The sequence below is a fragment of the Trematomus bernacchii genome, unplaced genomic scaffold (assembly GCF_902827165.1).
Source record: "Trematomus bernacchii unplaced genomic scaffold, fTreBer1.1, whole genome shotgun sequence".
In the NCBI taxonomy this organism is placed as follows: Eukaryota; Metazoa; Chordata; class Actinopteri; order Perciformes; family Nototheniidae; genus Trematomus; species Trematomus bernacchii.
This window is the reverse complement of record NW_022987910.1, coordinates 3,462,873-3,489,771: the sequence shown is the minus strand read 5'-3', so window position 1 is coordinate 3,489,771 and position 26,899 is coordinate 3,462,873. Positions and strand designations below refer to the sequence as shown.

The 26,899-nt window shown below is 41.4% G+C and overlaps 2 protein-coding genes across 5 annotated transcripts in view; one reads left to right on the top strand and one right to left on the bottom strand.

Moving 5' to 3' along the window:
• cbl (Cbl proto-oncogene, E3 ubiquitin protein ligase) overlaps positions 1 to 14,132 on the top strand; it is a 35,570-nt gene extending 21,438 nt beyond the window's left edge. Inside the window, exons 6-16 of the mRNA XM_034114935.1 lie at positions 1,098 to 1,235; positions 1,979 to 2,066; positions 3,010 to 3,141; positions 3,325 to 3,543; positions 4,480 to 4,611; positions 5,402 to 5,824; positions 6,295 to 6,383; positions 6,558 to 6,758; positions 6,865 to 6,953; positions 7,862 to 8,125; positions 11,064 to 14,132. Coding sequence (XP_033970826.1) covers positions 1,098 to 1,235; positions 1,979 to 2,066; positions 3,010 to 3,141; positions 3,325 to 3,543; positions 4,480 to 4,611; positions 5,402 to 5,824; positions 6,295 to 6,383; positions 6,558 to 6,758; positions 6,865 to 6,953; positions 7,862 to 8,125; positions 11,064 to 11,359 — 2,071 coding nt within the window. The 3' untranslated portion in view covers positions 11,360 to 14,132. The remainder of the gene's footprint in view (positions 1 to 1,097; positions 1,236 to 1,978; positions 2,067 to 3,009; positions 3,142 to 3,324; positions 3,544 to 4,479; positions 4,612 to 5,401; positions 5,825 to 6,294; positions 6,384 to 6,557; positions 6,759 to 6,864; positions 6,954 to 7,861; positions 8,126 to 11,063) is intronic.
• Positions 14,133 to 14,961: 829 nt separating this feature from the next.
• Positions 14,962 to 26,899, bottom strand: part of mcamb (melanoma cell adhesion molecule b) — a 35,283-nt gene continuing 23,345 nt past the window's right edge. Inside the window, exons 2-17 of one of the 4 annotated variants that reach the window (XM_034114934.1) lie at positions 24,291 to 24,415; positions 23,967 to 24,198; positions 23,162 to 23,232; positions 22,967 to 23,054; positions 22,656 to 22,835; positions 21,915 to 22,042; positions 21,603 to 21,738; positions 21,373 to 21,488; positions 20,883 to 21,024; positions 20,148 to 20,275; positions 19,735 to 19,876; positions 19,518 to 19,571; positions 18,145 to 18,231; positions 17,591 to 17,714; positions 16,752 to 16,863; positions 14,962 to 16,644 (exon numbers count right to left, since the gene is read on the bottom strand). In XM_034114934.1, the coding sequence (XP_033970825.1) occupies positions 16,752 to 16,863; positions 17,591 to 17,714; positions 18,145 to 18,231; positions 19,518 to 19,571; positions 19,735 to 19,876; positions 20,148 to 20,275; positions 20,883 to 21,024; positions 21,373 to 21,488; positions 21,603 to 21,738; positions 21,915 to 22,042; positions 22,656 to 22,835; positions 22,967 to 23,054; positions 23,162 to 23,232; positions 23,967 to 24,198; positions 24,291 to 24,415 (1,865 nt within the window). In that variant the 3' untranslated portion in view covers positions 14,962 to 16,644. The remainder of the gene's footprint in view (positions 16,645 to 16,751; positions 16,864 to 17,590; positions 17,715 to 18,144; positions 18,232 to 19,517; positions 19,572 to 19,734; positions 19,877 to 20,147; positions 20,276 to 20,882; positions 21,025 to 21,372; positions 21,489 to 21,602; positions 21,739 to 21,914; positions 22,043 to 22,655; positions 22,836 to 22,966; positions 23,055 to 23,161; positions 23,233 to 23,966; positions 24,199 to 24,290; positions 24,416 to 26,899) is intronic. The other 3 variants (XM_034114932.1, XM_034114931.1, XM_034114933.1) reach the window with 3 other exon arrangements.

Genomic DNA, 26,899 nt, shown 5'->3' with positions numbered 1-26,899 from the left:
ACACAAGTATTTAGGTGCACAGGAGAACTGGCACCTCTCCAGCTACCAGTCGGGAAGTGAATGTGTGGAGGAGGCGTGTGGCGCAGTGGGTTAGTGCGTTGATGATCGGATCAGGGGGTCACAGGTTCAAACCCCACTGCAGTCAGCATGTCGTTGTGACCCTGGGCAAGACACTTCATCCCCAAATTGCTCCTGTTGGGATTGCCCAAAGTATTGAGTATGTAAGTCGCTTTGGATAAAGCGTCTAACAAGTAACATGTAATTAAATGAACCGGCCTTTTCTTAAAGGTGTTAAAAACTCCAGATGTTTTATTTGGTCATTTCCTGATACAACATTCTCAACTTAAAAACAAGGACATAAAACATGTTGAGCACAGGGAAGAGTGGCTGCATGTCTTTCCAGACTGATGCCGCCTCTTGAAGCCACAGCTCCAAATTGTTTTTGGTGGTTAAAAAAACACCACAGGGAACATTTTAAGCAGTATAATTATAGAACGCAGGCATCACACCGTGTCTTTGTTTGATGTATTTATCTTTTAATTGGATGAGCAGTTGTGGGTTTTGAGGGTCTTTGCCCATTATTTATCTTGTATGTGGGTGCCCTCTTTCCATATGATTCTGCCAATACAATAAATCCAGATTACAAATTATTATTTTATTTAAATGTTTTTTCCTATTCAAACCATATTAGTCTTATTGATATGATTTCTCATCTTTTTAACTTTTTTGTTTGTTTGTTTGTTGTTCAGTCTGAACAAACATTTGACATTCCCATGCATTCATCAGCTTACATATTTGCTGTTTTACCTGCTTCATCTCACTCAAATGTACAGGCATACTTGAAACTTGTTTCTAAGTGAACCCGATGTACACCCTCCTGCGGGCACTTGACTGAATTTAATGATCTGTACATTTTACATAATTGTTTACATCGGAACTAAGCTACCATGCTGTACTGAAAACCAATGAGCACAATATGTGGCAGTAATACAGTATCTCTATTTGATTGCTCTTTGTCTGTGAAACAAATATTGACAACACTTTAGCATGTCGTCTTTCTCATGTCTTCTGTCTCATTTCTTCTGTTTCCTCCTCAGTTACATATTCCGACTGAGCTGCACCCGGCTGGGCCAGTGGGCCATTGGTTATGTGACCGCAGATGGAAACATACTCCAGACCATTCCCCACAATAAACCGCTCTTCCAGGCCCTGATAGACGGCTTCAGGGAAGGATTGTAAGTCCATCTGCTATTTGTTTGCCACACTCATATCAGCAATTGTTCTGCTCATTGTCACCCTTAACTCTGCTCTGTGTCTCTGTAACTGGGTCTTTTTTTTGTTTTAATAAATGATCTATAAGTTAAGCTTCCTATCATATGCAGAACTTCTCTTTTTCTACCATTTCTCTTTTTCTTTCTTCTTCTCTTCCCACAAAGCATGCATCTCTGTTTAAAGTATGTGTTTATGCTTTCCCCGCCACAATGATTCTGCCTTTCAGCTCTCAAACAATCCAGCCATATCATATTGCCTGTTCCCATCTTTGCAGTGTTATCATAACCAGAACTGAACTGTTGGTTTCCAATGTGCAGCTCAGTCAGTGTTTTAGCTGGCTGGCATGAAACGCATCTTTTCATGACAGCGCTGATTATTTTTTGTTTAATGAAAGCTATGGTTGGCTTGCTCACACCTGTAATCAATCCAGTATATCGCCTGCATCTACAAACATTTATCAAATAGTAATTATACCATCTGGCCTATTTATAAAATAGTCACGTACTCTACATGCATCATCATCTCTGTGCTGATATTAAAATACGTTGCCCAGTGAACGACTGAACAGATGTTTTCATGCAGCAGCCTGTTGGATATACATGAAGTATAATCATATTGACTAATTATGGGGCTAACTTTTAAATAAAAATGCCTGTTGAAATGCCCAAGGCTACTGTGCTTAACTTCTCATTTTGTTATTCCCCAGCTATTTATTCCCAGATGGTCGGACCCAAAACCCAGATCTGACAGGACTGTGTGAGCCTTCGCCTCAAGACCACATCAAAGTCACACAGGTCAGAGCAGCGTGCTTCTGGATCTTCTTCTTTAAAGTCTTACGGCCCGTTATACATTCTCACTGACCTTTGGCATTTAACTGTTACGGACAAATAGCTTAGGTACACATAAAGATCTTGGTTGATAAAAGATATTGATGTTACCGTCTAGTGCATGACCAAAAGGAAGCAGAAGTAAAAGTCATGACAAAAAACACCCCACAGGAACTAAGTTAGTCATGGGTGAGTAGCTGACTCCTTTTAACATATAGCCATTTTTGTATGTCTGACATCTATATTTAACAAGTAATATACTATGTATTAAAAATAGGTTCTTCACTGCGACAAAAAGCCTCAGCTAATTTAAATGAGGTAAAGGTTGCATAAGCCTAAATCATTCACATAGACAATTATGATATATTAAAATACCAACATTTAAACTTTATATTTTGGCTTTCATTTTAAGTCATGTTCTTTAATGTCATCTTATTTCAACAGTGTGTCCAAAGTCATACACTGATTGAACATTGCATGAGCTACATTTTCATACATAAAAAAAAAATATTGATGCATTTCAGAATGTTTTTTATAGTTCAAGCTATTTGTACTTTTGTCAGCGCGAGCTTCCTCTCATGTTAAGAAGAATAGGAAACCCCATCTGTCTTTCAAAATGTAGCACCATCATCACATTGAAGCACTCATCATATTTACTGCACAAGATTCAACTGTAAATTGTGAAATATCTTGGGCTTTCATGTCTTCTCAAGGGTTTGAAAACTTGTTTATGAACAGACTCCTTTTGCTTGAGCACAGGACTGAAACTAAAAATACGCCCCCACATTTTTTTAACTTGGCTCCAGATCCTTCCGGGCTCTTTCGAAATGATCTCAGATGGTGTTAGTATCGTATGATGTCACTGTGTTTTGGCACTGAAAACTCATAGTTGTCTCATTTTTCCCCTTAGGAGCAATATGAGCTGTACTGTGAGATGGGCTCTACGTTCCAGCTGTGTAAGATCTGTGCCGAGAACGACAAGGATGTGAAGATCGAGCCCTGCGGTCATCTCATGTGCACCTCCTGTCTCACCGCCTGGCAGGTAAGAGTGGGTGGACGGGTCTGTGTGGGTGTTTCGCTTCAAGTGAAGTGTCACACCTCATACCTGTTGAGAGGAGCACTCACTCTAAGTGTTTTTCTAGGCAAACGTGGCGGACATATAAAAACACATAACCCCCTTTCATCTCCGTGTCCCATAACATCTGCCTTTGTGCTTTTGTTACAGGAGTCGGAGGGTCAGGGAACAGGATGTCCCTTTTGTCGCTGTGAGATTAAAGGTACGGAGCCCATTGTTGTGGATCCTTTTGACCCCAAGGACAACAGCGGGGGCTCCTGCAGGGGCATGTTCGGGGCTGAGGGGGCTCCTTCACCCAGCTATGACGACGATGACGACGACAGACTTGAAGACCCCCACCTCATGATGAGCAAACTCGCCTGTTCAAAGGTAATACTGTGGGAAGACCTTAACTTTATTAAGAAAAAAAGTTATATCAGTTTCCCTCAAGTTTCCAGTCATGACACCTTAAGAGTTGATCAAATGTTGCGTTGGTTTGACGCCCTCAGCGCACCTCCTGGGTTTCTTCTGTCTTCCTATCTTATCTGTCTTTGAGAGACCCATCTCTCTACAGATGAAATACTCCCTGCCTCGCCCCTTTCATATTTTCTGAGATTCAGGATCACTCCTCATATCTCAGGTCTTTCATCTCCATCTTTCATGGTGCCAAGGTAGTAACTTTTTTGTGCCTCAGTGTTTGATATGTTGGGCATTTTTCTATCCTCCATGTTTTTTTTTTTAAAACTCTGTGTGCTGCATATAGATCAGGCGAATACCTGAGCTCACACACACTTTGAAGTGGTCCCTGGAATTTCTATGGCATTCATTGCTGCCCCGGCCTCTTTCTTATCTTTGACCATTTCTTTAAATATACTTGTACACTTTGAAGTACATGGCTGTACTTCATAAATATGTTGTATTGATTTTGTGTTACTTTATTTTTAAAACAAGCACACTTAGATTTTTTCTTTCCTTTTTTGATGAGCAAAGAAATCTACGCCATTGAACTGTGCAGTCAAATGTTATGGCACATGGAACTATTGTTGTTGCATGATCAGGACTTAGGTTTCCCGACATAATCATAAGCCATGCCATGTAGCTCCAAACAATGATTTTAAACTTTAGATGTGGCCATTTGAGGAGAAGAAAATGAGCACTGTTCTTCTTTATTCATTCAAAGCACTGCCTTTCCCCCACACTCTCTAACCTAAGTTTGATTGGAACCAATAGTCATTAATTTGTATTCCTCAAACCCGCCATTAGACAATCCTCAGTCTGTTGAAATGTAGCTGATCAGATGTGATGGGTGTTGTGCTGTTGATCCAGGTGGAGCGCCCCCCGTCACCCATGTCCATGGCTCCTCAGTCCTCTCTGCCCCCTGTGCCGCCCAGACTAGACCTCATACCACACAGACCTCCCAACCCGCCGGGGGCCTCCAGCCCCGGGGTCACCAGTAAGGTAACTGAACATACACAAGCAAGAGAACGCCTCATTTGGGCAAGAGGGGATGTTAAAATCAAAGTGTAGTTAAAGCATTACTTATTTCACACTCGCAACAAAGCATTTTCAATATTGGGTTGGATTGTCCAGTTTTTGTCTCAAGGGGGGTAGGGGGTCAACAGGTCAACAGGAAAGAGTGCTGTCATAGAAGAATGTCATTTTTTGTTTTGTTTTGATGTCATTTGCACATAATGTTAATACAAGCACTATCACTTGCCATCTTTGTTGTAACATATAAGCCATTTCAAAGTCACCCTAAAATTAGTTTTATAGTACCTTAAGTCAAACTAATAATATTCTGCTTTACAGCTGGTAGCTTGTTTTTCATATGATGCGTACCTTTGTTACTCCCTTCACTGAAGTAGTGTTGAAATGACAACCACACTAATCACTGTATTTTATATCCTGCATACGAGACATCTGGGAGTGCATTTCTACTCACTCGCATATTCATATTACCCCATTTGATCACATTTCTGCTTAAATGTAGATAAATGGAAACTGTCGAGGGGAAGCTGGGATTGTGTGCAGATGATGAACAACGCTGTGCTTTCTGTTGTTCTGTTAGGTTATGTATATTGTCCATTAAGATGATGAATGCACACACAGTGCTTTTGCTGCTAAATGGATTATTTCCAGTGGAGCAGATAGCAGTACTGTGTTTTCTTTGTTTCACATCAATATTGTATGTACTCTAAAAGAGCCCCCTCCTCTCTGTTTCCCCCCCCTCTCTGTTCATCCCCTCCAGGCAGCATCTCACCACAAAGACAAGCCTCTTCCCCTGCCCCCAGCGCTGAGGGATCTCCCCCCTCCCCCCCCTCCGGACCGCCCCCACGCAGCCGGGGCGCCCCCCGATGGACGGCTGCAGAGGCGGCCCTTGCCCTGCACTCCTGGGGACCCCCCTCGAGATAAGCTCCCTCCCACACCCCCAAGCCGGCCCCTGGGGGACTGGAACTCCCGGCCTGTTCCCAAGGCCCCCAGTTCCTCCTCTTCCTCCTCGTCCTCCTCCTCTTCCTCATCCAGCCAGGTGTCCAGTCTGGGGGTGGACATTCGAGCGGGCATCAGGGAACTCTCCAACCGACACTCCCTCCCCTTGGCGCTGCCCTCCGCTCTGGACCCCCGCTCAGAGTCGCAGAAGAACAACAGCTCCCTCAGTCTGGACCACCAGCTGGTCAGAGAAACCACAGAACACCACAAACACCACAAACACCACACACTGCACTAGCGTTTGGGTTGATGTGTATTGATTGGTTACAATTGCGAACACACTGAATTTTAGAAGTAGTGGTCCAATAAGATTGTTAGTTTGTTTTCCTGCATTCACTTGCACTTTAAAGTCAGATGAATGTACATATAACCATACATCCAGCAGCCGTTATCTTAACTAAACAACGTGTTAAGCCACTTCCTCCTGTTTCCAGTCTTTTTTACAAAGCTAAGCTAACTAGCTCCTGGCATCCGCTTCACATTTTTACAGTGGCATCTTCTGATAACTTTCAGCAAGAATCCAAAAAAACGAATTTCACTAAATGATTTTATCTATTCCTTAAATGTAATCATTGTTTGATTTAAAGATTTTGATTATGAAAATGCTCCTCTCCTTAAACTGTCTTGACATTTCAGCTTCTGCTTCCTTTACAGAGTTTTGTGGCTCCAGCCGGTCCAGATTACGACAGCCCCAAAGTGAAGCCCTCGGCCTCAGCCAACGCCATCTATTCCCTGGCAATCAGGTAGGATTCACTGGCACTATGAGGACGGATGAGTCGAGCATCTCAACTTTGACTGACACCATTTTTTCTTAATGCTTGTTGTTTCTTCCACAAACGTTTAGCCTTTTACTGTCTATAGTTCACACATCCATGGATACAGATTTCGTTTAAATATTTGTTCTTGTTTGTTTCCAGACCCTCTCCAGCCCCGAGGCCAGTGGCAGGAGAGGAGGCCCGTGACAGTGAGGAAGAGTCGGAGTACATGATCCCCTCTTCTCGCCCCGTCCTGCCCCCCGTTACTGCTCCTCCTGTAGGGGAGCTCCCCCCCGTCCCCAGGCCTTCACAGCCTCCATCAGCACTCCAGACGCAGACACAAGCCTCCGCACTCACCTCACAGTACTCAAAACACTCAATAAATCCACCTATAGCACATCTGTACTACTTTGATAAGTGCAGTTAGTTATGGTTGTTGTTTCATTATTGTTGTTTGTTGTTGTTGTAGGCTGCCAATGGCTGAAGTGGAGGATGGACCTCAAATGTATGAAGCCATGTACGACATCCAGGCCAGGGCCCAGCAAGCCAGAGATTCAGGTATTTAGATTTCCTCAATCAAATCAGTTTAGAGGCAGAATGTGTCACTTTTTAAACCTCTATGCTTCCTAAACCCAGTCTTTCTGTTTACACATTTTATCTCTGCTTTTGTAACCCCTGGTTGTACAACAGTCACTCAAACAATCAACCTGAATTTGTGAATATTAGTTTCACTCCAAAACAAGACTCCCACCATGTGAGAAAACAGGGTGTCCGCGGGGTCTTAAAAAGTATTAAAAGTTGATAAATCAGTTTATCGAAAATGAAGGCTATTTAAAAGTATTAAACGGCATTTTCCAAGGTAGTACATGTTGTAGCTTGTTTTCAATAAGTATATCAATTGTCCAAAGAGGTTGTATTCTAAAGTGTGCCTGAATGTAATCATTGCGTAGGTGTGTAGTGTGATTCTGTGTAGTTTATTTATGGCATCCCGTTGGATTTGACGTCATCTGAACAGGACATCGCGCGCTATCAAGCAGTGAGCGTGCGATGTCCTGTTCAGGGTTCTCTCGAGGTCCGTTTACGCCGGTTGTTAAACAACATCGTTATGGGGAAATGCAAGTTTGCGTCCAAATGGTTGGAAGATAAGGAGGAAGGACAATCAATACTGTATATAGTAAATGTGAGGTAAAGTGTGTCGCCAATGTAACTCTAATTAAAACTCGAAAGTGGCGATGAGGTCTTAAAATGTATGGAAAGGGTCTTAAAAAGGTCTTAAAAGGTATTACATTTGACTTCACGATTCCTGCATATACCCTGGAAAAGTACACATAAATACTCATAGTCGTGACTCATCTCAGTCTATTTTAGTGAATACATCAGCCTGTGTAAATGAGTAGTCCCAAGAATATGCTAAATATAATTAGTCAGATACGTAAGTGTTAATAAATGTCTTTCCCCCGCCCCAGACTACTCAGAGCTGCCCCCTCTGGCGCTGTCCAACGGTCCCAGAGAGCAAGCTGCGGAGGACAGGGAGGAGGAGGAGGAGGAGGAGGAGGAGGAGGAGAACGGGTACGACTTCCCTAAACCGCGGCTGCCGATGACCACGACCCGACGGACCCTTTCAGAAATCGGGGCGTCGTCTTCCTCCTCTTCATCTTCCTCATCATGCTCATCCTCCACAGCAGCCTTCAGCCGTCTTTCTCTTGATTCGGATGCTGGAGCTGCAGCACGTAAGGATACTTGCCCCATGCACATGATCCAGAGCTAGTTTGTAATACATGTATAACTGTACAAATGATTTGAAAGACAATTTGAGAAAGAAGGCGCTGTACAGTAGCATATCATAATCAAAGGCTACTGGTGACAGCTAAATAGACGATATCAAAGCACCACATCGGGGTTTCTGAGTAAATAGTTGGAAACCATTTGGTCATTTTTTGCAATTTGGATGAACTGACACTTTTAAAATATGTGCTTTTATTAGATGATTTTTTTTTTTTTAGATGACTAAAAGGTTTTACATTAGGGGTGCCATAGATAGATGGTTTGTTTCATAAAATGCATTGGATGTAAAAAAGATATAAAAGCAGCTTCTTTGTGCAGGTCCTTACTGGACTAAAAGCTAAAATAGCTGATTAATCAATATCTTGGATGATCACAAAAGCCCTCTGACTGGGAGAGCAGCATGAAAAGTCGACTAAGAGGTTTTTCTGCTACCTGATGAAGGCCAGACATTATACTGATTTCCAGGAAGCTCCCTGAAGTTAATATTAGACTTAGATAAATTACAATGAATTGATTGACATAACTAATTTTCTCAGTATGTGCAATCACTGTGCAAAGGGTAGAGAAGAATAATTATAGAGAGCTACTCGGTAACATCAGTGACCTTGAAAGCAGAACAGTAAGTGTTTCCTCCAGGACTTAAGAGAAACCTGCTGTTGGACTGACCACTGACCGGTCTGCGGACGTTTCACTGCAACACACATTATGTAAAAGAAAGTAGGAAAGCATTTTTATGAGTAATATTCACCTCTCTGCAGTGAGCTGACATTCTCTACCTACACAGTGTTATGATTGCCGGCTGTCTGTGTCCCACTAAAGACTTGAACCTTTATATCTGAGGACCAATTAAGTGTCTCTCAGACAAGCTGACAAGCTCTCGGATTATAATTGGTCTCTCTATGGGAGCTTTATTATAGGTTGCAGCAGATTAAAGGTCAACCAGTTCACCGTATATACAGTATCATTAAAAAAAACTCATAGCTTACTGCAGACAAATGCTCAGGGGGCTGTTTGCCACAGGTGCTTTATTTTGGTCATCAGGATGTATTTGAAATGAGTTGGAGATGGTTTCCAGTCAAATGTCAATATAGGTCATTGTACATTAAGATTTCCTTTAAGAGTATTTCAAAGGAGTTTATATTATGTCAGGTTTAGATGGATAGATGGATGGATAGATGGATGGATAGATGGATAGATGGATGGATAGATGGATGGATAGATGGATGGATAGATGGATGGATGGATAGATGGATAGATGGATAGATGGATAGATGGATAGATGGATAGATGGATGGATAGATGGATGGATAGATGGATGGATAGATGGATGGATGGATAGATGGATGGATGGGTAGATGGATAGATGGATAGATGGATAGATGGATAGATAGATGGATGGATAGATGGATAGATGGATAGATGGATGGGTAGATGGATGGATGGATGGGTAGATGGATGGATGGATGGATAGATGGATGGATAGATGGGTAGATGGATGGATAGATGGATGGATGGGTAGATGGATGGATGGATGGGTAGATGGGTGGGTGGGTAGATAGATGGATGATGGATAGATGGATGGATGGGTAGATGGATGGATGGGTAGATGGATAGATGGGTAGATGGGTAGATGGATAGATGGATAGATGGCTGGATAGATGGATAGATGGATAGATGGATAGATGGATAGATGGATAGATGGATGGATGGATGGATGGGTAGATGGATAGATGGATAGATGGGTAGATGGATAGATGGATAGATGGGTAGATGGATAGATGGATAGATGGATGGATAGATGGATAGATGGATAGATGGATGGATGGATGGATGGATAGATGGATGGATGGATGGATGGATGGATAGATGGATGGATGGATAGATGGATAGATGGATGGGTAGATGGATGGATAGATGGATGGATGGATAGATGGATGGATGGATGGATAGATGGGTGGATGGATGGATAGATGGATGGATGGATGGATGGGTAGATGGATGGGTAGGTGGGTGGGTAGATAGATAGATAGATAGATGGATGGATGGGTAGATGGATGGATGGGTAGATGGGTAGATGGGTAGATGGATAGATGGGTAGATGGATAGATGGATAGATGGCTGGATAGATGGATAGATGGATAGATGGATAGATGGATAGATGGATAGATGGATGGATAGATGGCTGGATAGATGGATAGATGGGTAGATGGATAGATGGATAGATGGATGGATGGATGGATGGGTAGATGGATAGATGGATAGATGGATGGATGGATAGATGGATAGATGGATAGATGGATGGATGGATAGATGGATGGATAGATGGATAGATGGATAGATGGATGGATGGATAGATGGATGGATGGATGGGTAGATGGATAGATGGATAGATGGATGGATGGATGGATGGATGGATGGATAGATGGATGGATAGATGGATGGATAGATGGATGGATAGATGGGTAGATAGATGGATAGATGGATAGATGGATAGATGGATGGATAGATGGATAGATGGGTAGATGGGTAGATAGATGGATAGATACCTTATTGATCCCAATTTGGGAAATTATTATGTCACAGAAGTGTAATCGGACATTAAAATACAATACTTAAATTACTTTAAAAAAGTGGAAAAGAGAATTAACAATAACAAATTAAATACAAAAATAAAAAAGTGGAAAAGAGAATTAACAATAACAAATTAAATACAAAAATAAAAAATATTCTATCAAATATAAACAAAACAATATAAAATATTCTGGATAATTCAAATAAAAAGTCAAAAATACTACACGATCCAAAATACTACAGGTCTATCGCAACCTTCAAGGTTTTCCAAAGCTTTAAAGGCATATAAATCCCCTCTCTTCTTCTCTCCAGCCCTCTCAGAGCCGGTGGAAGCCCCAGAGAGACCTCCCAAGCCCCTGCCCCGACGAATCAACTCTGAGCGCCGGCCCAGCCCTGTCCCGCCCGTCCCTGCCCCCCCCAGCGGTGGGGCAGCAGGGGGAGAAGCCAACCCTCAGATCAGCATCGAGATCGAGCTCCTTGCGAGTCAGGGGTACTCTCAGCAGGACATCCAGAAAGCACTGATGATTGCTCAGAACAATATCGAAATGGCTAGGAACATCCTACGCGAGTTTGTCTCTATTCCCTCCACCGCGAATATTCTTACATAGCACGCTTTGTGCCTCTCTCTCTTTCTCGTGTTTTGCTCTCTCGCCCTAGCTTGGCACAGCCTGGTTGGGTAAAGGTTGCCTGCAGCACTACCTCTGTGCTGACGCCCGACGTCCCTGTGGGTTTTTAACTGGCTGTTACTCCAGAGCGCCCTGCACTCCATGCGCTTTCAACAGTGTCCGGCCTTCTCTAAACCGCTACTGCAGGCCTCTTCGTTTTCCACGAGACATCTACGGTGGGGGGGGGGGGGTGACCGAGCGCGTGCGGAACAATGATGGGATGCCGCGTGGCGCCAGACTTTTCGTAGGACGTCAGGAAGACAGATTCGTATCTTTCAAGTTGAAGCCTCTTGCTGAAAATGTAACCAACACCTCACAAATAAAACTAAAAATGTATGTCTATATGAAAATGTAATATATGAGTAAATATATATGAAATATGTGTAATATATACAGTACGTGCATATACAGTATGTAAAAAAAAAAAAAAAAAAATGACTTCAGCTTTGAGGGTTGCTGTTGGTACAAGCGATGTTGGTAGACGGGGACCAGGTTCAATTTGACCGTTTTCTCAGACTGAGGAAGACGTTCATGTGAGGAAGAGTCGGGGCGACCTCCTCACCATGAGTTCACTCAGCAGCTTTGAAGACGTGCGGCAGAGCGCTTCATCATGGATTCAGTCTGTTATGGCCTTTGATAAACAACGTTGCTTTGGTACTTTTCTTTTTTTTTTTATAAACATGCTTGTTTTGTCGTGTTGTATTTTTCAAAGTAGCATGACGATGGTTTGGGGTCTGGACTATGGTCTGGCGGTATGTTTTTCTAATGTGCGAGTTTGTGTATGTGAGCATGTTTCTGTGTGTGTGTGTGTGTGTGTCTGCCAGACTTCTCCTCTGCTCCTAAATGAACAACATGAATGTGGTGTTACAGTCAGTGTACGTACTACTGCTCTCACCCTAAACTGGTGTAGCTGTAGAGCCTGGCGCTGAGATTATTAGAGGACGTGCTAATGTTGACGACCCTGCAGTACCGACGGGCTCGTGTTGTGTGATCCGTGGTGGCTGAAACATTCTGTCTTTGTCTAACTTCATTGGCTGGCTGGTCAAAGTGTTCTGTCTCCGGCTCAGTCCAGTGAGAAGAAAGAAAAGAAAAAAACGTCATCGAATTACTTTTGGTAATATATTATTGTTATATGATCATAAATATTGTTATTATAATTAATTCAGAAGTGCTTCACTGCTGCTACTATTGTTAGTGCTAAACAATTAAGCCTTAAATGTACATTTGTGAATATTGTGTTTAACCGTCATTCTGTTTCTTTAGAGTGACAGTATCCCCCGTGTTTCTCTGGTCCGTAATGTAGCATACTTGAAAGTACAAGCAGCTTGTGAGCCTGCAAGCGGTCAAATCTTCAGTGTTTTAAACCCTCTTTTTTTAAATGATTTATGATTCTCTACAAGGAGACTCTGCTACAGAAACCAGACATTGTTGTAACAGACTCAGGCTTCTATCACATACATTTCTCTTCTCTGTGGGAGTTTCTGATTCTCTGTTTTTTTTAAAGTAGGCTCATGGGTTTGCTGGCTCACCCCCAAGTCTACATTCAAGTCAGTGTTCGGGCCATCTGTGAGAGCTAACTCAGGAATAATGTTTATCCCACCTGGCGTTCACTGTCACCCCAGCGCCCCCCCCCCCCACCCAGGAGACTCAGAGGCACAGACAGCCACATGTATCCGCTCAATGAAGTCACACAAGTAGCCTAATACTCTTCTTCTTCTTTTGTTACACTATAACTTGCACATTTTTTGTATTATTTTCAATGTTGGCAGGACTAGAAACAGCAGCTTTGTTTCCAGGTACTATGAATGAACAAGATACACCAATGCAAGGAGCTTTTAGGTACATGAACCTCTGCCATCATGAAGAAGAATGTCAGCCCTTGCTTTTTCTGGGTAATGCTGTCTGTTGACTGGAAGCCATCTTTCTCTCTGGTTCTCCGCTAGTTCTTTTGTTTTGGTTCCTAGTTGCCTTGAGAAACTTCTTGAATGATGGGTAATGGACGGGGAGGTCCCCAAACCTCGAGACTGTACCAATGTTTTGTAGATGCTTTGAAGAGGTCATTGTTGTTTTTGTATTATTTACCATTTTTTTTTTTTTCGCACAGTATACCAATTTGTGCTTTGATACTGTCACTCTAAAGAAAAAGCTTATTGTATAAAGTTAGTTATATGAAAAGAAAAAAATTGCGGTTTTTATTTCATTTTGCATTCCTGTAAATGTATTTTGTTCCAAAGGTTTTGTTTACTTCTGTGAATAATTCTGTGAGCAGTGCCATATGTTTAGAGATCCTCATCATGGTGAGAGTCCGTTTTTGAAGAGAATGTGTTGATATTGATCTGTACCTGTTGATCTCAGAAGGTTGTGCAGTATTGCTTGTATTATTATGTCTTCTCTGCCTTGTCAGCCGCATCAGGCCTCATCTTTGAGCACACGTGTTGATCTGAGAAAAGTCTCGTTTGTTTGTCTTTCCAACCTGAAAGATAAAGCAGGTCCAGGATCAGTACTCAGCTTCCGAGATGCTCGATGCGTTCCAGCCCCTGACCCTCAGCCTGTGTTGGGGTACTTCTTCTCTCTGCCATCAGAGGGAGCCGTTGTTCCATGTAGCCTGTCGCTTCTCATCAGTAAAAGGCATTCATTAACTTGTTGATGGTTTTTAAAGCTCATATCATTTTGGAAGTATGCACAGTGCTGTTAATAAAATTATAAGCGAAAGCTATCCCGTGTCTCTCTTCTGTACAGCAGAGTAAAGGGGTTTAGCTTGTAGCTGCCAGAACTACAAGGTCATTCTTTGCCTGCATTTTATATTTCGCAAAGTGTCTTTGTACATGTAACTATTTTCCTTTGAAATAGTTAAGATTTTTTTAAACATTTATATTGGATATTTTTTGGAGCATTTTTATGAATTTCATTAAATTTTTGCGAAATACTAGGGTATGATTAGTTTTATTTGATTATTACTACACTACAAGTTTTAATGACCTTCGAAAAACTTTGTTTATGAAAAGCTATACTAAGACTATTTGAAAAATATCATGACATTGTAATGGATTGTTATACCAGGGTTTCTAATACATCTTGAATGACAGTTCTAATGAAGTGAGCCAGCAACAAAATACGCTCTCAGTTCTGGATTCAATTCCAGAACTGATACAGTTTACTTCAGCGTTACTGGTATTGACCACAACATCCAAACAAGACTCACAATTAACGACAAGTTGCCATTCAACTTGGACACATTTATAAACAAGCACATTATCTCATTCCTCAGAATAGAAAGTGTATTCATGTGTATCTTTGCATTGACTAAAAGTACCTACAGGATGTGCTGACAACATATTCCTTTTGAATTGCTTTACTCTTAAGTGTACTGACATAATTAGTTCATTACAAAGAGATGCGTTGTCTGTTGAAAGTGCCTATGAAGTTAATTAAGTATTAAATAAATAACGAACGTTCACGTCTTAGTCTTGCTAACCATTAACAACCAAGGCTTTTACATGCAATTGATTATATATCACATTCAAACTTAGAAACATTGTACGCTCTTCTTCTCGTTTAACAGTCAATCTTTATTTGGTATAATTTTCAAAAACTACAAACAATGAATTTGAATGTCATTCAATGACATTCATTTTACATTTCAGAACTCCAAGGCATTAAAAAGGCATTTAACAGAATTCTAACACCCAAAACAATGTAACAGTGGTAGTTCTTAAAAAAAACAGCAGAACAAAACAGACCAACAGGTGGTAGGGAGGGTAAGTATGGACGATACCCGCACATTACCAAACAGTGCGTTTGATTGTCTGCAAACTTAGTTTGCATATGTGGAGTCACAGTCATTATCCCCTCCTCTGAAAGTCATATACTGTGCTATAGTCGTCATATCTGAGGGGGGTCTGTGTCTCTTAGGAAGCCAACTAATTATTTCAAGTTTCAGTCAATAAATGAATTAATTAAACAGAAACGTGTATTTTCCTAATGACGGCAACTTCATGCTGTGAACCATATATATGGACCAAAAATCTGTTCGACCCTCATCCTTACTGAAAAAAATAACTAGCAACAGAAATACTTTTCATTCACCTATAGTCACACTAAACAAAACCACTGTTTCACATTCGGGAAACACGACTGCATGAAAAATAAACACAAAGAAATCAGTGCACTGAACATTAAATAAAACTAACAATACTAATTATATTCCTACAAGGCTTTGGTTGAATTTCTAAGGCATCTGTAACTTTCAACTTGGCTGTTGGTAATGATTCAACACAGAAAATAACAAAACTAAACTGAAGGAAAGAAAACATAAAACTACAAATAATGTTAACCCTTCTAGGTCTAAAAACAGACTAAATGAAGCACCCGTCTCACAAAAATATCTTCTTTTTAAAAATACTAAAACTGGGGTGTGTTAGCTGACAACAAATGTGAATGATGTGTGATAAAATGAAATGACCTAAAAGGTTTTTTTCAGAGATAAAAGGAAAAACGTTGTGAGGCTGTAACTGGCTGCAGGCGGACGCATCATTGCATCGCCATCAAATTCAGTGTACAGACTTAAGCGACAGGAAACAGACAAAAAAAGAAATAGTCAAAAATAAAAACAAAACATCTAACCTAAGCTTTCTTTCTCTCCACAAACAGCACCCAAACAAAATAAAACACTATCTGGTAATTTATTTTTGGTTGTTTTTCTCTATATTGTCATTTTAAATAAAGAAATATATACATAGATTATAATATGTACACTTGTTAAAGACCTGTTTCGCTGCTCTTCAGTGATTACTTTGCCTGAGGTGATGCCTAGTTGGATATAAAAACAGTCAATGGTCAATGTTGTGCTCCAAATCTTGTTCTACGGACAATCAGCAATATACAACGCTTGTGGTAATACGAACTATAGGCTTAGGATAGTTCTTGGTGTCATTTTAGAAATTGTGTTTTGTCATGGTGGGATCAAATCGCTTCTCATTAAAGCTTATTCTAGAGGAAATGTGCTGGATAAAAGGACAGTCAAGCTAAAGTTGCAGTTCGGAGAAAATCTGAGTCTCAGTCGTGCATCGTGATCATTTATACTAGCAGGCGACTGAGCTTTACCATGACGACTAATAAGGGGCTGTGGGGGAAGCATTGGCCGTTCTGAGCCTGAGAGGCAGGAACTGGAGCAGCTGTGTGTGTCCGGAGTCGCCTCCTCACTTCTGTTCATCCAGGTACGCTCCTCACTGCAAGGGGAAGACACACAAAAAGGGCAGAGGGAGAGAGGATATGTTAATGGTTCTATCACATAAAAAAAAAAAACAGCATCATCAAAGAACACTTTAATATCTACCTAGTTGTTTTGAAGCTGCTTTTCTCCGTTGACCCCGAGGAGCACAGCTTCCTCCGTGTTGTCGCTCTTCATCTCCACCACGATGTTATCTTTGCTGGACACCTCTTTGGTGCTGCAGGAACAAACAACTCTTGAGTTCTTTCTTAACATTAAGGTACACAAATAATGCTTTACAGCGTAGAAGAGTAGTACAAACATTCAATCAAATTTCAAGTAGGTGGTGAACTTGTCAGAGAAACAGTTGCTTATTTAATCATCCAGCAGCAAAGGAACAACATTATCCTTCATTTTGTGTCGAGATGGTGTCCTCCTGAGAAACATAAGTCTTATGTTCACTTTACTTTTGGCTTTAACCAACTCCTAGGGGGGAAATCCTGCTCAGAGCTACAAAACGCTGCACTAAGTTTCTCAGGTTGTCAGTGTCTGTGTATGGTTTGGTGATCCTTACCAGTGGTTCTTTCATATAACATGTAATCTATTGATTTTGTAAACATTTATATTGCAGCAGCTTCGTGTGTGTTAACTATATAGCAAGAATAATCACATGCTTCTTGTAATCATGTTCAATTGTGTAAGTTTGAAATAAAACTACGATCCAAGTCTTTTTATCAGTATTCCTGTATTTGCTATTTATTTGATATCTGATGTAATGCCAAGTAGGGTTCAGACTTTCTTGAAACCAGCAGAACTTAAACTTTGGCCTTGTCTGTCCTCTGGCCAAACATCTTTAGTTGGCACCTTAAATAACATTCATATGAGTTCAGAGATTGATCTAGATACTTTTAAAATGTATAATGCTGGATACTAAAATGTGTGACGGCGTGTCGTGTTTTACTCACAGGTCTTGCTTGCCAGACCGGCCGCAGATCTTGCCCTTTTTGTAGAGGAAGTAGAGCACACTACCCAAGATGGCCAGCAGCAGGATGCAGATTATGATGACTGCAATGATAACACCACTGCCCTCTGGTGGAGAAGAAGCACAACAACAAACACAGGGTTACTAACTGCCACTGGATTATGAATAAAATGATGGAATGACGCAGAAAGGTTGGATTCAGGATTGCATCAGGCTGTGCAGGAACAGTAGATAGCAGTACAGTGTGTCGAAAAGAGAGTGCAGCACTAGCTTCATTCAGGAGACCTCAACCTGGCAACCCAAAGAAAGGAAATCATTCAGGAGTGTAGAAAGAGAGGTGCGCTTATAAATGATAACATGCACAGCTGGAGGTGAAGATAAACAACTCAAATATAGTTTGATGCTTTGCCCAGCAGGACAGGGTCTGATGAATGCTGGGAGGTGCGAGAGAGGGAGGTGCTGCGGAGGAGAAATGGAGGGAAGCTCTTTGAGATGGAGAGGTGAGGGGGAGAGTCCTCAGTACCATAACATACAAACCTTTCTTGATTCTCTTTGGAGGGATAGCTGGTTCAGGGATAGCTTGTTCAGTGATAGCTGGTTCAGGGATAGCTTGTTCAGGTTCGACTGAGAAAAACCACATGAGCATAATTATCAGTGGGTGGGTGGATGTCATAAATAACTCATATCAGCAGGCCACACACACACACACACACACACACACACACACACACACACACACACACACACACACACACACACACACACACACACACACACAACACACACACACACACACACACACACACACACACACACACACACACAAACCACACACACACACACACACACACAACACACACACACACACACACACACACACATCACACACACACACACACACACACACACACACACACACACACACACACACACACACACACACACATCACACACACACACACACACACACACACACACACACACACACACACACACACACACACACACACACACACACACACACACACACACACACACACACACACACACACACACACACACCTAAACATCTATGTGGTCAGCAGCACTTCAGTCATTTCCCCGGCCAGCCCTGGTTGATCTAATTTAACCAGCGCTTTGCCAGAAACAACAACCAAGAACAGTTTTCCTCTGAGGGGCTGGATATTTCCTGGCATAATGTAAGAGAGAGAGAGGAGGCAGGAGGAGGAGAGTAAACACAAGGCGGTACCCGTAATGGGAGTCAGGAGACTCTCTCTGAGTGCATTTAAAGCATCAGCTGCTTCCTAGAGTCACACTGATGCATGTGTGTGTTTGTGTGATGTGTATAACAACATTATGCTGACAAAGATGCAATAGTCATAACACTGCTGTATGCAGAAGGTAAACTATGATTTTATCTGCTTTAGTTGATTACTTTTATGGCATAAAATTAAATACCCCCTCATTTTTACAAAATGTGTAAAACTTAGATTAAAAAAGACCATATATAAGCAACATAAGATTCATTACATAATACCCTTACAAGCACCTTGGAGCAATGACAACAATATCACCCTTTAGAAACTATAAAAACCTTGTGGAAATCACAGTTCTTTTTCGTTACAGACACAGCTTTAGTGACCTTCAGATATAATTTCTGCAGCTTTTAAGATTTCCTTTTCTAGCTTTCATTCTTTTTGATTAACTCACATCAGCCCAGCCGGACCTTGAAGTAAAGGATGGATCACTGAACATGAAAATAATGAACTTTACTGACAGCTGAAGCATCACTCTCACTCTCAGTCAGTCCTTCTTAATGGATTGTTTTGGATAGACTCATTTCTAAACTTTTTCTAGTTGATTTGAGTGGACTGGTTGGGGGCCGACAGGGCAAAGTCACTGTGTCTTACCTGTGGGAATGGCAGTGCTAGTAGTGGTGGTGTCTGGTGTGGGAGTGTGTTTAGCTGAAAACAACGAAGTAAAAAAAAAAAAAAAGAAGTAACACCGACAACAAGGGGAGGAACAGAAAGACAGGGGGCAAGACAATGGAACAACACATATACATATATATGTAGACGTACACAAAAAAACACAGAGCATGAAACCCAAGCAGCAGGAGGAACTCACTGGCTGTGATGTTGAAGGACACGGCGTCCGTGCCGAAATCGTTGGAGGCGTTACAGAAAGCTGTAAAGTCAGAGGTGACCTTGATGCTGACCACACTCTGAACGACGCCGTCTGTATCCGTTTTCGATTCTGGAAGAAAAGTCTGGCACAAAAGCGCAAAACAGTTAACACAAAGGTTTCCCTTTCTTCTGCACAGGTCACATTTACAATTAGATCCACCTACAACTTCAATTGTCTCCTTATTGACTCAAGATAGAGCACTAATTATACAACCTTTAAAAAATATCAAGCAAATCAAACCTACAATCACTAGTAAACATCACTTACTTATTTCTGGCACTGCTTTTATATTCTCTCGTTGTTTTTACATATCAGCTACTTTCGTTATGTGTTCATGCATTGCACTGTAATACCTTTCCGTCAGAGGTGGACCAGATGACAGTGGGAGCAGGGTAACCTCTGACATCACAGCTCAGGTTCACCATAGCCTCAAAACTCTTCTCGAACTCTGTGAACTCTGGCGCTATGATCTGTGGTGGGCCTGCAAGGATAAGAGCAAGAAATAACAACTTAGTTAAAGGGGACCTATCATACAAAATGCACTTTTGTATGTCTTTTATACATGAATATGTGTCCCCGGTGTTCCAGGGAACTCAGCAAGTGTCAGAAAACACAACCCTCTCTATTTTCCTCCATACGCAAATCTCTAAAAAAGGGGCTGCAACGGATCTAATCAAAACTGATCCAGATTTGAACACTGTCCTGACGTCAGGACGGTGGCGCTACGGCTATTGGGCCAACTCCACCAATCAGGAGGAGACAGCCACGGCCATTGCCGTTCGAAAGCGCTGGAGACGCTGTAGTACATATGCCAGGCCTGTAGATGGTGCTGTTCTCACATAATCTGCCCTTGCAAAAACAGAGCTAAAAAATGTCAAATTGAGCAAAATGAGGCATGGCTAAAATGCATGATCTGTTTGGTATTTTGAAAAAGAAAAAGTATAAATATGCCTTATATAGGTATGGTCCTACACTATATTATTCAAATATAGCATGATAGGTCCACTTTAAAGTTCAAAACCTCAAATATTTTGGAAAACATATTGATTAGAGACTCAATTATAATTTAGTATCAGTAACCGGATTACCATTGACGTTAACATTAAGTGTCCCGCTGGTTTCCATTCCTTCGAACTCAGGAACAGTCACCACGCACTTGTACATCCCTGCTGTGTCAAACGTAGCATCCTTCAGGTCCAAACTGTGGCCCATTGAAACCTTCACTCCATCCTACACACAAACACACACATAAACATACAGAAACGGGGGTCTTAGTAGATCAGACGGCTGCTTCAACAATCTGTTTACACAAGGTTATGAAGAAAACTATTCAAAAAATCCTTTCCCTCTTTGATCACCTTATCTGACACTATTACATTCTCAAAACAAAAATAAAAGTGTAGTCTCATCCCAATATTAATCTGTTCAACAATAAACATAGTACCTGATGACACAAAGCAACACTAGTCTGATGGGTTTTCTAAATGCTATTTCTTTCATTTGAGTGTTAGTTATTGTATAGGACAATAATGTTGTGGCTTTTAGTGTACTGTTACTGTACTGCTGTGTGTCAGTGACCTTAAACCAGACTGTGTGTGTCTGGAGAGAAGAGAGGGCGTTACAGGTGGCCGTCAGCTCCTCTCCCTGGGACACCTCCACATCATCCTTAGGTATCACGACAGCTGGATCCAGATCTACACACAAAGCAGGGAGAGAGAGAAAATATCAAACCTGTTGCATGCACTCATTCTGCTGGTAAAATGTAATGAATATCATAGTCACTAATCATATATATGCAGGTTCCTTACAGTTGACAAACACAGTGGTGTTTCCTGAGACCGTGTCCCAGGCGTCCGTGTCCGTAGAGGTACATGTATAAACTCCACTGTTCAGACGGGACACATTTCCCAGCACCACCATTTTGTTGTCCCAAGAATCACCATCCTAAAAAAGTCAAGGGAATTTGATCAACACATAACTTTTACATTTCGACGTCAATAACTCTTTCTGCTGAGGAGGATAGTGATCAGAAAGATCACATAGTAGATAAGTAAGTTGTATTAACAATAATGCTGTCTTTCCATGTGCATAAATAAAGAGCACAATGTAGATGTTCTTACTTCATGTGAGATTGATATGAGTGAGGATGGCTTATTCCCGTCATCATGGCAGTGAAGTTCAATGGAGTCCCCTTCCTTGATTTCACCCTTTGGTGACTCCACCCAAACACTGACAGCTGTGGAGGGGTCTGAAACACAGAGAGGAATTATAGGTTAGACCACCAACCTAAACTTTGAGTTGTGGATGGATTATGTGACGGCCACAACCGCTCCTGAACTAAACGTCCTTGGGGGAAAGGACCCCTTATCTGAAAGACAAATGGAGCAGGGACCCCACTTAATATATATATATATATATATATATTTATATATATATATATATATATATATATATATATATATATATATATATATATATATATATATATATATATATATATAAATAAAATGGTGTTTCATATCAAACTGGAACTATAATTAGTGAAAGTTGTGAATACATATATAAATATATTATTTTGCTTTGTTCAGCATCCATCCCATATGAAGTGTATTTGGCATAAGCACTGTTAATGATAGAACATAAAACGATATTTTAGACAATGGTGTGCTTCCAAGTGGAGGCTTATATATCAGCATAATAATGGAACTGATGACAAATACCGTATAGTACTCTTGTGTCCACATAGATTGATGACATACTGTTTCATACCAGCGGTCAAAATGGCTCCGTTGGTTTCTACAGCTGTGATTGTCTCTCATTGAAAGGAACGATGCTGCTGTTAAACTATGTGTGGAACTCACAGAACACAGTGATGTTAATGGGGCTGGTCTCGGTCATCCTTAATCCTTCGGGAGAAAAGTAGGTGACCTCGCAGTAGAACACGTCATCTTTGTCCTCCTTCTTCACCTTCATGCTCAGCTCGCTCCTAACCGAGTACAGGCCACTGGACTTAGTGGTGATGGTCGGCACCACCTTCACCACTGGAGGACACAGAAACATTTGCAAACACACGAGGGAAGATAAGGAAATGGAGCAAATGCATTGAACCACATTAAGCTCAAACTAAATCAGTGTTGAAATGCATTCCAGATGTTGATATGATCTGTCTCACCATCCTGAGCAGCGCGTATGGGCGTTTTGTTTCTGTACCACGTGATGTTCGGCTTGGGGTAGCCATTTTTGACCTCACAGGTTCCAATCTATAGGAGAGGAGAGAGAATAAGAGAAGGCAAAATTAAAAGTATAAAATTGTAGCTTCATTTCATCATGTTTATACTCTGATGTTCACCATTCAAAGCTTTGTTACCTTGGATGGGTTTTCTTCTTGGACGGAGATCCCTGTTTGCACACCCTCGATAGTGGGACTACCTGGTGTTTCTGCATAGGAATTAAGAAATGAATTAAGAACCAGAAAAGGCAACATTTCCAACAAAAAAAGGTTTATGTTTGGGCAGCTGATCATTTGTAGTTTCAGTGTCTGTTGTTGTTGTCTGTTGAGTTGAGGTGTCAGTGACAGGTTATTGGCTAAAGTGAAAAGTGCTGAAAAATGATGAGCTGTTTGGGGAAGTTATTTCAATAAAGCATTTGAACTTTCATTCAAGAGAACAGGATGAAAGAATTTGAAACGTCAAAAATGTGACATTTTGCAATAAATTATGCATCCAGCGTGAACAGTGAGTGGGAGTGAAACGAGTTTGAATATTTATTTGAGTTGAATTTGGAAAAAGTTCTGGAACGATCACAATTTTACTTTTTTAAACATAAACTATCTGAGGTATAGAAAAATGCTGAATTAATATGATAAAGTTTAATGGTCAGAATATCGAAATAACGTTTCTGAAGAAAAGATGAGATAAGATGTGATGAACGAGTTATGAATATGAAGTTGTTGAAAGAGTTGAAAAAGTTCAAAACTGGTTCACAAGTAGCCGAAGGGAGCACACTAAACACCACATGTTGTACGACACATTCTTCAAGGGGTCATTTATTATTCATTTCAAATCTGGTGTTATTAGCACTGCCTTCAAGGTGTGGGCTTTGTAATGTTTGCCATTTTCTCCCTTGTTATTCAAACCATTAGAAAAAACAGGCCATGTCAGATTGAATCTTACCGAACACCTTCAGCTTTGTGCGTCCCTCCCCAGTCCCATCCGTCAGAGCTTTGATGACACAGATAAACTCCAGTTCATCGTCCAGCTGCACGTTGCTGATCGTCAACACGATCACTCCGTCGGCTCCGGTACCGTTCACACTGATCCGGTCTGTGAACGGCGTGCCTTTGTCCACAACCTTCATGGTGCTGTCCTGGTAGTAGATTTTCTGCTTCTCACCCGTCCGTGTCACCTAAAGGTCAGAGTACAAACACATGAAACATGGCCTTCATGGACACATCACACCTCTCTGTGTAAGCGTGCACCAGGCTTGATGAAACTCACGTAGAACCACTGAATCATGTTGCCGCCGACACCGTCAGACGATGTGAACATGCAGGTGATCCGAGCCTTTTCTCCCCTGTACACCTCCACTCTGTCCTCCATGTTCACTTCCACATTAGCCCACGCTGAAAAATAGAAAGAAAATATGGTTGTGGTTGAGTAATAATTCAACATATTCAGTGATATCACCATCAACCTCAATATTTGCACGAAAATAAAGAAAAGGTGTGTCATTTTACTCCTTTTGTCTCTTAAATGTTGTATTCCTCAATTCATTTTGAACCCTTTTGCAGCCAAAAATCATGTCCAAGTACATTTTTTTAATGTTTTTTAAGCAAATATATTTTGTGTTATAACGAAATTGCTACTTTAGTTTCAAAACCTCTAAAAGGAGCGGGGTTTGTCTGATTGAAAGCGGAGTTGGTAACTGTCAATCCTCCGAAATCCATCAAATAAAAGAGTGACGGTCAAACCTTAAACAGATAAAAAAAGATGTGGAAAGTGTGTTGGCAGTATCCCATTTGTGTCCATTACGATTATTAATTTGAGGAATTTTACAGCAGTAACTAACACTTCTGATAAGGATTCTTTAAGTATTCTCTGGTGGACCAATTAGGTAATGAAGATCAGAACATTTAAGACAACATTGCTTTATTTAAATGAACCCAAAATGGATGGGACTGCGATACAACCGAACCTTCGAGGTGAGAAGCTGTGACAGAGGATTAACCAGAATTTTGTTGAAGAAACTAACTTCTGCATTCCCGCAATGTTGAGGCATGGAGACAAAAAGACGAGAGGAGAAAGTCATGGAGGGTCACATGGAAGAGTGGGATGCTATGACAGGAATGAGAAGCCCACCCATGTCCACATTAATGTGCTGCATTCCACCATGGCACCCTCTCACAGGAAGAAAGGCTCAATTTACAGGCAGCATAGTAGCCCCACTGTTCCTCCATGATCCGTCTCTGAAGAACGAGTGGTTTTCCCCTTCCAGGGTCTCTAACCATCCCCATAGTCTATAGGAGGGTCCCCCAATTACACTTTACATCGCAGCGTGTCAGTAGAAGTACGAGATGCCAATGGGAGCGTTCGCCCTGAGGTGACGAGGCTGCCAGGTTTGATTTAGCTCTTCCTGACTGTCTGTGCATTGTGTTGCTGAATGTAGCTTTTCTATGAGTTTATGTCGAGAGCTGCTCAGAGGAATGTAAATCGTGGCCCATCTGTGTCCCGCCTTTTTACTGGTTCATGTTAACCTCAAGAAGCACAACAGACGATACGCAATAAATACACAAGATATCTTTCGGATGAAATTATGTTGGAAGTTCACCTCGTGATATCCAAGACTAAGATTTCTACAGCGTTATCTTGTCTTCATAAGGAAGAAGAAGTGAGATTTGGTGGGAAGCTCTGGAAAAAGCTAGTGAGTTGAAATTAGATTTGGAAAGAAAAAAGAGCCCTTTCTTTTTGAAAGACACATTCATTCATAAAATTGCTACTTCTTTCCTCCTGTTACACTACGTTTTAGGGTTTACCATAATAATGACTGTCAAATATGGCCACTGGTCAGGCAAAACAGCATTAGTTTATTAGTCTAAATGAATTTCAAAAACACAAATTAGCGATTTTCAACCATAAGTGTGCATCAGTGAAACAAGTGAAAAAGACTACATGAATGTGTATTTAGTGCACTATGATACTGTGTCCGGTAACCAAAGACACTACCAGAAACAGCAATCAGATGCGAAGTTTTGCATTAAAGTGAATTACGATAACACCAGAGCTTCCTGCTGATGAGTTTATTATCCAGCAGACATCCCTGCTCCACTCCTGGCCTTTCATTTCTTCTTCACCTGCATAACAAACATCTACTGCATCCCTCTCTGTTTGCATCAACAACATGCCTCCCCCTTCTTTTCAAACTCTTCCTCCCTCCGTCAACATTCCAAACCCCCTTTTCTCTCCCACCTGCCTCTCCCTCTGCAGCGTTACGTTTAGCACCGGCTAATGGAGCTGGACGGATGCTTTCCTGTTAAAGAAATCCAATTAGTCGCTCCAACATAGACATTTCCTGGCCATTAGCGTTGAAAGGACAATGCTGACTCACTCGCAGCATCCCCTCCCCCACCTGAGGACTTAGAGAAGTGGGATTCAAGCAATTTCTGATTCTAGTTGGCATCACACCGATTATTTCACAAACTCTTTCCCCTTCCTGTCTGACAGCGGGAGTCTGTTTTCTCATGGGAATCTCAATCATATCTTATTAGTAATTTGACCAGCATTCACATCACAGTGCATCAATCAGAGCGGCTCGGACTCAAAGGCCTCGGATCGATGCTCTGCGATGAGAAGAGGGCAGATATTGGAGTCCACACACATTTCATAATGCTCCTAAATCAGTATGACGGAATAAAGCTGAGCATCGGACAGCGACACGCTGTGAGAGCTGGGCCTTTTAAGTTTAATGGGCTCCGCTCAGCAAACAATTTGCTTTCCCCTGGAGAGTGTGGGATTGACCCACGAGAAAACTATTTCACATGCTGAGTCAGAAAGAGGGGAATGTGTGGAGAGGAGTTTAAAACATATGGGAAGAGCAACACTGTGGCAAC